Raw genomic sequence first — 11321 nt, 5'->3', positions numbered from 1 at the left:
AAATGTTGATTTTAAAACATTTAAATTATTTATCCACATACCTAAAACTGACATTTGTTTATTCAAATGAGAAATAGTCTACTTGAATTAGAAAAAAAGCTACAATGTATTCCACTTAATTCAGTGTTAATTTTGAGAAAAATTACGAAATATTTAGTTTAATTTGAGAAACATTACAAAATATCTTACTTGAGAAAATATTTTAGTTAATTCATAATTAATCACGAAAAGTCAGAATTTTGGGAACAACAACAACAATATACCCAGTGTATTCCCACCTAGTGGGGTCTGGGGATGACAGAGTGTACGCAGAACATACCACTACCTCAAGAGAAGTAGAGAGACTGTTTCCGATAGACCCCCAGCTTAGGACCAATAACAGTATAACAAATACAAAAAGTAAGCGGATACAAACTAGTATGGTACACAACAAACTAACAGTATAACAAATACAAAAGGTAAGTGCATAATAAACTAGTACGGGATGCAAAAAAGCCAACACCACTAACCTCAAAAACTACAGCCTCAACACTACGAACCAGAAACTCCAGACCCAAAGGAGCACTCCCCTATTACTACCGCCGCACTCCCACCCCTTAACCCTCTACCCTAATCCGCGTCCTCCACACCTTCCTATCAAGATTATGTCCTCAACCGAGGAATATTCTAATTGAGAAAATTCTACTTATTCCATAATTATTTCTAAAAAAAAAATTATGAAATATTATTTCTTCTTAAATTAAGGAAAAAACCTATTTAAACTAGGTGGCACTCTTGGATTTAAGAGGGAAATAAGTTTGTGTTTTTTATGAAAAAAAGGAGTTACGTAATTAATCTTATTATATATTTTTATTATAAAAAGTCAATTTATTCTAAATAACATCTTTGAAGAATGTTAAGGGAGTATCATGTTAAAACTATCTTATCAATCATAAAAAAAGTCAAAATTTACAAGAAAAATAATTTTCTTGATTTGAAGATAATTATTTTAACTCAAATAGGCTATTAGTCATATGAACAAATAAATGTCATTTTAAAATAAAATGCTTAACAATTTTTTTCTTTTAAGATTAGTTTTAGGAAGAAAACTCAAAAGAACCACTTTAATTCATTTAAATGAGATAAATTAGGTGAGAAAATTACGAATTAACTAAAAACCGTAATAAAGTAAAATGATAGCGCCTTAGAGGATTTATTTAGATTAATTAATTAGAGTATTCAAGTAAATACAAATGAGTAAAAATGAGAAATAAAGAAAGAGCTAAATTTGGGCCCTTTTGGGCCATTAATGGGCTGCCCAGATTTTGGGCCTAAACTCCATGGATTTTCAATCCATTTTTTATGTATATCATTTGTATACTACAGCCCTTTTTCTCAACATTTTTTTGTACATCTGATGTTACTTGTCTTCAGTCCTCCACCCATGAAATCAGCCTCCTTTCCTTATATTCACCGTATATCATCCGTGTACTAGCTCCCCTGAAGCGTATATCGCTGTATACCAGTATGTACAACCTTGTTTCTTGCCTTTTGGTCCCTTTTTTTGAGACTTTGGCAGCAGATTGGGCCTCCATGACCCATCGGAAATGCAGAGGGAAGTCCGTTTTGACAAACAATAGTTCAAATGCAAACGAAAAAAAATGAAGAAATTAATCCATGTTTCGAGAATAGATAATTGGAAATTACCAAGATGACATGCAACATAATGAGCATCTAAGAATAACATAATACACATCTGCTGGATTTGCAGTAAATATATGCATGATTCTAGGGGACCAACATGGCAGTGACAAGAAAAAAAGGGTCAAAACAACTGAGCTTTATTCTTGGTTTGAATAAGCATCCTATGAACTTGCATTTAAGAAAACGGAAAAGGGTCAGAAATACTCTTCAACTATTGGAATTGGCTCAAAAATACTCTTCGTTTACCTATTGAGTCAAAAATACCCCTCCATCCACCTTTGTGGCTCAAATATACCCTCACAATTAACAAAAAAATTTTAAACCATAATTATAAATCCTATTAAACAAGTGACAACTTTTTATTGGTTGTAAATTAAATTATGATTAATTTTCTATTATATTTTTGTCAAATGAAGGTTGCAGGCCTGGCTGGTGTTTCTGTGCTATGTTTCGCTTCAAGTGCCGTTGTTGTCATATTCACAGATATACCTGTACGTCTTCTGCTAGTCTCATGAGATTGTATTTTATTCCGACTACTTAAGTTTCTAACAGATAATGCTTTAATGCAGCTTCTTTTTAACTGGCATGAACAGAAGATGAATAGTGTTTGTACATCTCTTTTCATGGTTTTGTATTATTTTATAGGCACTCTTTATAACGTGTCCTTATTGAATGCTACAGCTGGATTTGAGTGAAAATTTCATGAACTAAACATGGTGGAAAGAACCAATTTAACAATCAGTTGCACCTCTGATGATGTTATATAATTGTGTTGATGTCGTAAAGTTTGAGTTGGTATGAGATGTCTCTCTGGATGCTCTCAACAAATGTTGGGGGAGCTACAGTAAGACTTAACATAAGAGTTGCATTGGGACATACTAGATATTCCTATAAAAAATTGTGACATGACTGAGAAGGAACTTGGCAAAGGTGCATCAATATATCGCCTGCCTCCCTTCTAGTTTAGCAATATCATAGTACCTGTTTTTTTTTCTAGACCCCACTTGTGGGATTACACTGGTTATGTTTTTATTGCTGCTCGTATGAGAAATTACATCATCTTCCTTGTATTGGGTTATGGTAGTCGGTATGTGGACTTCAATTACTACTTCAACCAAGAATACAAGTAGCTTGGCTACTACATATTTGGGGGTTGGTGGGGTGGGGGAACTAATCTAACAATGTAGTTTTTTCCTACAATTAGAGTTCCGTTTACAAAGGGGGAAAACTTTCTAATTCTCTGTTACCTGACCAAAATATTTTCCAGGTTTGTCAACCTCACACGATAAGTGTTCTGTTCTTAAAATAATGAGTTGGAATCTCATCTTGCTTATCCTATGGCAATTTTCCCTTGATGCAGGCAACTTATGTTTGTGATTATATTCTTGGAGGTAAACTTGATGGTTCTAGCTCAACCAAAGAGGCATTTATGCAGGTGCTGTTTGAGTTGTCTATTTGGCCTGCAGGCTATAGTTGTTGTACTTTGAATTATTACTGATGTTTCCTGTGTGTTTTTGTATAGAAATTTTAATTAATTTAATTTACAACCAATAAAAAGTTGACACTTGTTTAGTAGGACTTCCAATTATGGTTTAAAATAATTCTGTTAACTGTGAGCGTATATTTGAGCCACAAAGGTGAATAGAGGAATATTTTTGGTCCAATAAATAAACGAAGGGTATTCTTGAGCCAATTTCAATAGTTGAGGATATTTCTGACCCTTTTCCGTATAAAATTAAGGAAGTGGAGGAAAAAAGTTAAGAATAATACGTAAATTTTCTTAAGAATAAAATGACAAGTCATGAAATGATTTGTTTTCATTCAAAGATTCGGGCTTTGCAACTCTGGTTCTTCTAGCCTCATAAATCCAAGAAGGCTAGAAGCCGACTTCCAACATACAAAAAAAAAAAAACCCGATAGCTAAGGCACTATAAGAGAATAGAGAAGGGAAAACTTGGACTCTCTCCATGCAGCGATCTAAAGTCTATACTCAAGCAAACACATTTTTACCATAATGAACAAACCGAATAGAACACCCTGTTTTGGTAATTAAGACCTCTCAATCCTCTCTTTCGACGAATTGCGAGGATTCAAGTGTCGAATTGTCATAGAGGAGTTTAAGAATCGATCAACGCTATACGTCATCCCTTCTACCTCTACTTGACATTTTGAGTCGAGAGAAGAAGAGAATCGAACCCAGAACCTTGGACATGGAAGTCACATCTCAAGCCATTGCACCCAATCATGTGTTTGTTCATTGGATGCATTTTAATATATTATATCATTTATTTTGTATTTCTTATATAATTACACCTAATTTACGTCGAATTTAATGGATGCCGGAGCATTCGAAAAATACACATGGGTCCGCCCCTGAATGGACCTAGAGCTACAGCAGCAAATCCACCACAAGGCATATACTTGAATTTAAAAAAAATACCACAATAACAAGATCTAACACCAAAATCAGATCCCCATTGACTAAGATTATATTTAGAAGTTCCTTAAGGTGTCAAAGCTGCAAACTTCATTCCAGATTTTCTTTGGTCAAACTTCCAACAGGTTCTTGAAACAATATCTATTTATTAAGAAATTTAGCCTACAGAAATCATCCAAAACAACAATACGAACAGGAAGACTAGACAAATCTAGAAAAAACTATTGCACCCTAAGTAGGGCTGGGAATAAAATATCAACAATCGAATTACCGAATTGAAAAATTTGGTAATTGGTATTCGGTAATTCGGTATTTGATATGATATTTGGGAGTAAAATTTCAATATTTTGGTATTCAGGATTGAGTTTGGTACAAGATATTAATACCGTTTGGTATTCGGTATTTATCGAATTTCAAGTATATATATATATATATAACATCTCAAAGAATCTCTTGGACTTTGATACTATATTCGTTAAAAACAACAAAAAGAATACTAAATAGAGTTTTTATTAAAAATATTGAAGTTTAAACGTACATTTGCATATCTCCAACTTTAATATGGTATTATCAAATACCGTATTAAAGTTTAATTTACCGATTATCGAACCGAATACCGAACGCTGACCCCTAACTTGACATGATTTTACTTAATTAATATTCCTAAAGTTCATTATTTAAGAATTAAGAAGTGGTAAGCACAATAACGGCTGCAAAATAGTGACAAGTGACAACACACACTTGATATAACTAAAATGAACGATGGTGATTTTTTGACCTTTTCCGGGACAGAAACTAGGACAACAAGCCTTAATCAAACGGATTTTCACCACCGGAGTTCTGATTAGCCTTGTCGGAGTTCGATAACTTCACCGGAATCTGATTTTTTGGAGTGTGTTCGTTGAGGATTTCTGATTGCGTGAGGTTAGAGGCATGCGCCTCCCGAACCTCCAATTTTTTTCTCAAAAATCCCTCTAAATTTGGGGCAAAAACACTAGGATTTCTGATGGATTTCAAATCCAAATTTGAAATTCTTTTCCTAAGTGTTTGAAATTCATAGTGAGAAAAAATAGAGAGAGAGGTCAAATACACGAATTAATTCTTTGCTCAAAATGGTGGGCATAGACTGAGGAGGATGAAAGCACCTGATTTCTTGGCCATAGATGGCTTGCACGAAAGGAGTAAAACGGGAATATGAAGGGGCGGCTAGGTTTATTTTTTGTCGAAATAGCTGTTGCCGTTGCGTTGATATCGTTTGCTGTTGTTACTACCCTGTTTGTTGTTATTACGCAAGAAAACGACATATATAGTTCGTAGTAGGTTTTTCTCTCTCCCCGCTATTCTTTCCCGCGATTTTGCCATTTCCCGCTATTAACTTTCTCTTGTCACTTTCATCTCCCCATTCTCACTACATCAAAAGAAAATCCTAAATTAATTTTATCAATTGACACCATTATTGAAAGCTTGGGACTATGATTTTACAAGCAGAAGGTGATACAAGTCCTTTCTATGGTGAGTTTTTAGGATTCTAAGTATTTATTTTTGTGAGGCTTTACTGCTAAAAAGTTATCAATTCTTCATCTCTTTTTTTCTTTGTTCTGCAGATTCTGTACAAGATGTCTTAAAAATCAACGTCAAAGTAACCCACAATGGTATTATGAAGCACCGACCTAAAAAACATTATTTTGGGGGTTGTATTCAGTTCATTGATTATGTTGATGTTTTAGAAATAAAGTTATCACAATTCAAGATTATGGCTGAGATATGTGGATATGGTAATGATTCAGTTGCATTTTGGCACAGATATGGTAGACTCGATGAAAAAATGAGGCTTGTTTCAACCGATTTAGAAGCTAATTTGGTATTCAAGAACATCCCTGAAGATAGAGTAATTGAGGTTTGTTTTGAGCATTTGGACTCTTATATTGGAATGGATATTGGAAAAACCTTCAACAACGAAGGAAGGACTGAATTTTCTGCAAGTGATGAAGATTTTGGAGAATCGAAAAATGATTTCTCATATGAACATGACATATTAGGAAGGAGTGAAAACGGGGCGCGCATATATGAAGTTGGCGAAGAAGTGCGAAAAAATATGGCTCGTGAAGAAGGAGATTCTGATTGTGTTAACTCTGAAGCTTTCAAGAGCCTGGAAAGCGATTCTAATTCAGAAAACATGAACTTCCTGAGTTCAATCCAAAGACAGATGGACTATATCCAACTTTGGCACTTGAATTGGTATTTAAAATAAAAAATGAGTTCAAGAATGCTGTGACAACTCATGCAGTCAATCAGGGAAGATATATATTATGGCGTAAGAATGATAAGTAAGAATGATAAGGAAAGAATGCGAGCAGTTTGTGCGAAACATCCAGATTGTGATTGGGAGATTATGGCTTCTAAAATGTACAGAGACAGTGCTTTTCAAGTAAAGACGTATAACCCCACCCATAAGTGCAAAAATTGGAAACATATTAACAAAGCCATCACATCTTCGTTCATTGCTAGAAGATTCCTTGATGTCATTAAATCAAATAGGGATTGGAAGATCTCTGAATTTAGAGATCATGTTAATATCCAGTTGAGAGCACATGTGACATTATCTAAATGTAGAAGGGCAAAGAAGAAGGCAATTGCTATGATTGATGGGGATATCTCTGATCAATTCAAGTTATTGTGGAACTATTGCAATGAAATAGTGAGGACAAATCCAAATACTTCTATTTATATGAAGATGGTTGATAATGAGGATCATGACAAGCCGAAAAGGTTTCAAAGATTTTATATTTGCTTTAGTACTTGCAAGGAAGGGTTCAAAAGTGGTTGCAGAAGGATAGTAGGAGTGGATGGTTGTTGGCTTAAGGGTCTAATGTATGGGACTCAATTGTTGATTGCCATTGGGCTCGATCCTAATAATAACATCTATCCGATAGCATATGATGATGTGGAGAAAGAAAATCTTGACTCATGGGCATGGTTTCTGGATCATCTGAAGTTTGACTTGGAGATCGATGAAGGAGTCCACTGGACATTCATGTCAGATAAGCAAAAAGGTTTGATAGAAGCTTTTAATAATGTATTGCCATTTGTTGATCATAGATTTTGTGTGAGGCACTTACATAGTAACTTTAAAAGGGATGGATTTGGTGGTAATACACCGAGGGATGCTCTTTGGAAAGCCGCTGGTGCAACAACAACAAAGTGATTTAATGAACGCATGATTGAAATATTTAAATTGGATCCCGAAGCTGCTATTTGGTTGAGAGGTAAGTCACCTAGTGAATGGTCTAGATCTCACTTTTCTGAAAACGTTAAGTTTGATACCTTACTAAATAACATGTGTGAATGTTTTAATAGCATGATAGTGGATGCGAGGGATAAACCTATTATCACTCTTTTAAAGAAAATTTGATATATGCTCATGACAAGAATGCAAGTAAATAGGGATAAATCTGCTAAGTGGAATTCTAATGATATTTGTCCCAGAATTAAGGAGATACTGCACAAAAGAGAAGCTGCCGTTGCTGAATACATTCCTAGAAAGTTAAATGAGTGAAATTATGAGCTTATCGGAGCTAGCATAGCTGATATTTGGGCTGTAGATTTGCTAAACAAAAATTGCAGTTGCAGAAAATGATATTTGATGGGAATACCTTGTAAGCATGCCATAGCAGCTATTTGGGCTAAAAATGATGAAGTCAATTCTTACGTTGATGATTATTATAAGGTGAAAATCTATAGAAAAGTCTACAAACTCGCTATTCTTCCTATGAATGGTCAGAACATGTGGCCGCAACATGATTATACTCCTCATTTGCCTCCACGAATAGTAAGACAAAGTACTAAAGGAAAAAAGCAAAAGAACAGATAAAAGGAACCAGATGAAGTTGGTGCGAGTATGACAAAAATGAAGATCTTGCCACAAGCTTGGGCATAACATGAGAACTTGCAAGTATAACTTGTCGCAGACAGATTATGAAAGTGTGACTCCGCAATATCAAGAATCATCTTCATCATGTGCTCCTACAAAGTTACCGGTACTTTATTCTTTTATTTATAGCATATTTCATTTAGTTACATATCAAAATTGTTTAAGGATTTTCACTTTCGTTATATTTACAGGTTAGAATATCTTCAGAGAGTCAATGTAATGTAAACTTAATAGAGTGAAGTGCTCTCGTGGTTGGTGCAGTTTATTGACGTTTTTGGTGTAGTTTTTTCTGAAGTTTGGTGCTAATTTTTTGGTGGTGTGATGCTGCTGTCTAGTGCTACAATTGGTGCAGCTTGTTGACGTTTTTTGTGCAGTCTATTGTATCATTTGACTCAGTTTTTTGTGTAATTTTTCTTCTAAAGCATGGTGCCGAAATACGTCTTGTGTTTTTGTGTTTCTAATGTATGAACTTAGTTGATAGCTGGCTTCTATGTATCAGAGTTTTATGTGAAGATGAAGAAAACTGAGCAAGCCGTAGGGTGTACAGGGGATGTTCTCGTTCTCCAACATGTAAAGATTGCACCACCTGTGTTTGTTTTGGAAGGAATGCAAAAGCCTGAATTATTCTATATTTTGTTTCCAATTAATTGGGTTATATTTCCCCATCATTAATTTAGCAGTAAATGGTTTATCTAAACTCTTAAAGGAAAGTCGGTGCTTTAAAGCTTCTGCTATGCCTGGGGTCAGGGAAGGATCGAACCACAAGGGTCTATCGTATGCAATCTTATCTTACATTTGTCGGAGGCTATTTACACAACTTGAATGGTTGGACCACCAATATCTTGAGATATTGTGTTCTGTCAGCATGAAAAAGAATAATTTGAATACTGATAACTTGAAATATATGGATAGGATTTTAATTAAAGGTAAGAAAACAAGACTAACCTGTCTCCCAGGCCTCATTATAAGTACGGTCCTGCCTAGCCGGTCATGAAAAATGTCCTTAGCAGCATCATAACGATAGATAGCAGGGTATCGGTATTCTAACAACTATCTAACACTTTCTGGTGCTCTAATAGAAAGTGACCAACAAAAGTTCATACTTTAAATAAATCAACACTATGATCTACCATGAAGATGAAAGTATTGACTTTTAGATGGCTAACTGTGACCTTGCATATTTTGAACGATTAACTTGAGAGTACAAAGTCTAGAGTATATAGATGGAAAAGGTCAAAGAACAATCACCCAATTCTGAAGTATAATTTTTCAATTGTCAAAAAATTGATATCTGCATGCCAAATAGTAGAGAAAATTTTCACAACTACGCCATGCAAACCATAGCTGTGATTTCCTTTCTCTTCTTACATGTCAAAAAAGTACCAGGTCATGCTTTTGTTAATGGAATTGAGATACTTTTCATGCCCACCAAATTTTACGTCCGTGGAGACGGTTATGACATCAAATTGGTGGGGCAGAATAACTTGTATTATATCAATAATAGTACTGCTCTTGAAACTCTGTACAGGTTGAACGTGGGGGCAAATTTGGTTCCTAGCACAAGGGATATGGGGTTGTATCGTGTATGGGTTGTAGACGACATATTTGTTGTTGGATATGACCATCAAACTTCTTATTTAGGTGTCAACATCACTTACAGTTCTGAAACCCTGACTTATACTTCACTAATCATAGTTTACACAACCTCTAGGACCATCGCCAATAACAGTCGAAGCTTGGATTGAATATTCCCTCTTGATTCCGGGTTCTATTAGCTTTTCAGGCTCCATTTTTGTGAGATTCAGCTGGAAGTTACGAAAATCAATCAACGAGTTTTTGACATTTCATTGGAAACCAAACACAGAGCAACAAGGTGATGTGATTGCTTGGAGTGGCGCGTGGAGAGTCCCGATTTACAGGGACTAATTGGTGTATGTGAGAAACCGAGATGGCCGACGAAACAAGCAAAATGTGGCTTGAATTGCGTCCTAACATGAAAACTACAACTATGTATGCTGATGCTATCTTAAATGGATTGGAAATTTTCAAATTGAGCAATACAAATGGGAATCTGGCCGTTCCATATCCTGAATTACGTTTAGAAGGTCTAATCAAGTCATCGAACAACAATAATAAAATGTCATCACATATCATTTTTGCTATCATTGCAGGTGTAACTAGAGCAATTGTTGTTTTCTGTACTGATAACATACGCTTAGAAACTTCATCGGACATGATAACATACGTCGTTTAGTATAACACTGACAAAGGAGAAATGTGATCATCTGAATTAGCTATTAGTTGTATTGTATGAAACTTTTACAATGACTGACAAAGGAATGTTTACAACATAATCCTGGTTTTCAAATAGTCCAATTCTTCCAAAGCTTGGTGAAGAGTTGTTCATAGTAGCATTAAAGACAATATCCAATACTTGTTGCTGCCCACACACAATAAAAAATCGTGTTGGTATGACCTTTATAGTCAACATAAGGTGCACTCCAACCAACAACATATGTCTCATTGACAACGATATTTATCAATGTTCTTTGAATTATTTTGGAATGATTCAGTTTTGATATCGTCATTGAAGGCAAGGCAAGTTCAGATCAGTTCCATTCATTTTAGATGCTCCACAGCTCTCACCAGTGTAATTCAGCATCATAGGTGCCGAACCATTTATGCCACATAGGAATGACATGTAGTTGTTATAGCCTATAACGGAAATTTTTGAAAAACTGAGTAGTATTTATTTTCTCCGTAAAGTTGAGAGCTTTATCTGCAATCTGCACCAAATCAATAACATAGACAAAGGAGAATCGTTGAGGTTAGGATTCTTTCTCACAAGAAAAATTTGAGGAAAAGATAGTGAGGAGAGCAAGATAATTAAAGGCATGGCTTAACTGTTTAATCTAACGGAGGCATGGATTTCGTTAGAATAAACCGTTGTCACTTGTGTTAGAATAGATAATATCAAATCTGATAAATTTTGGAATAGTTAAATGACTAAAAATGGTACGAGTACATTTAAAGGACTATTTTAGACTTACTGCTAGGGGTGGTCATGGTTTGGTTAAAAACCAAATCGAACCGCGAACTAAACCAAACCAATTAGAAAAACCGATATTTGGTTAGGTTTGGTTTGGTTTTAAATTTTTAAAACTGATACTTATGTGGTTTGGTTTTAGTTTTACTCTAAAATAACCGACAAAATAACCAAGCCAATAAAAATAATATATATATATATATATATATATATATATATATATA

The 11321-nt window shown here is 34.8% G+C and overlaps 1 protein-coding gene across 6 annotated transcripts; it reads left to right on the top strand.

The window, feature by feature from the left end:
* The first annotated feature begins 4847 nt into the window (after positions 1–4847).
* LOC107854938 lies at positions 4848–8694 on the top strand. Of its 6 annotated transcripts, XR_007048156.1 has the most exons (6): positions 4848–5632; positions 5725–5772; positions 5924–7173; positions 7256–7386; positions 7607–8157; positions 8243–8694. XR_007048156.1 is itself a non-coding variant. In XM_047400731.1 (5 exons), the coding sequence occupies exon 3, from the start codon at positions 6402–6404 to the stop codon at positions 7323–7325; it is 924 nt and encodes a 307-aa protein (XP_047256687.1). In that variant the 5' UTR covers positions 4848–5632; positions 5725–5772; positions 5924–6401; the 3' UTR covers positions 7326–7386; positions 7607–8157; positions 8243–8694. The 6 variants fall into 6 exon arrangements, 4 of the variants coding, with proteins under 4 accessions (XP_047256687.1, XP_016555421.2, XP_016555418.2 ...); XR_007048155.1 differs by having other exon boundaries at positions 5725–7173; XM_047400731.1 differs by having other exon boundaries at positions 5924–7386.
* The last annotated feature ends 2627 nt before the right edge of the window (positions 8695–11321 follow it).

The sequence above is a fragment of the Capsicum annuum genome, chromosome 1, assembly GCF_002878395.1.
Source record: "Capsicum annuum cultivar UCD-10X-F1 chromosome 1, UCD10Xv1.1, whole genome shotgun sequence".
NCBI classification, from domain to species: domain Eukaryota; kingdom Viridiplantae; phylum Streptophyta; class Magnoliopsida; order Solanales; family Solanaceae; genus Capsicum; species Capsicum annuum.
This window is presented reverse-complemented; position numbering and strand designations above follow the sequence as displayed.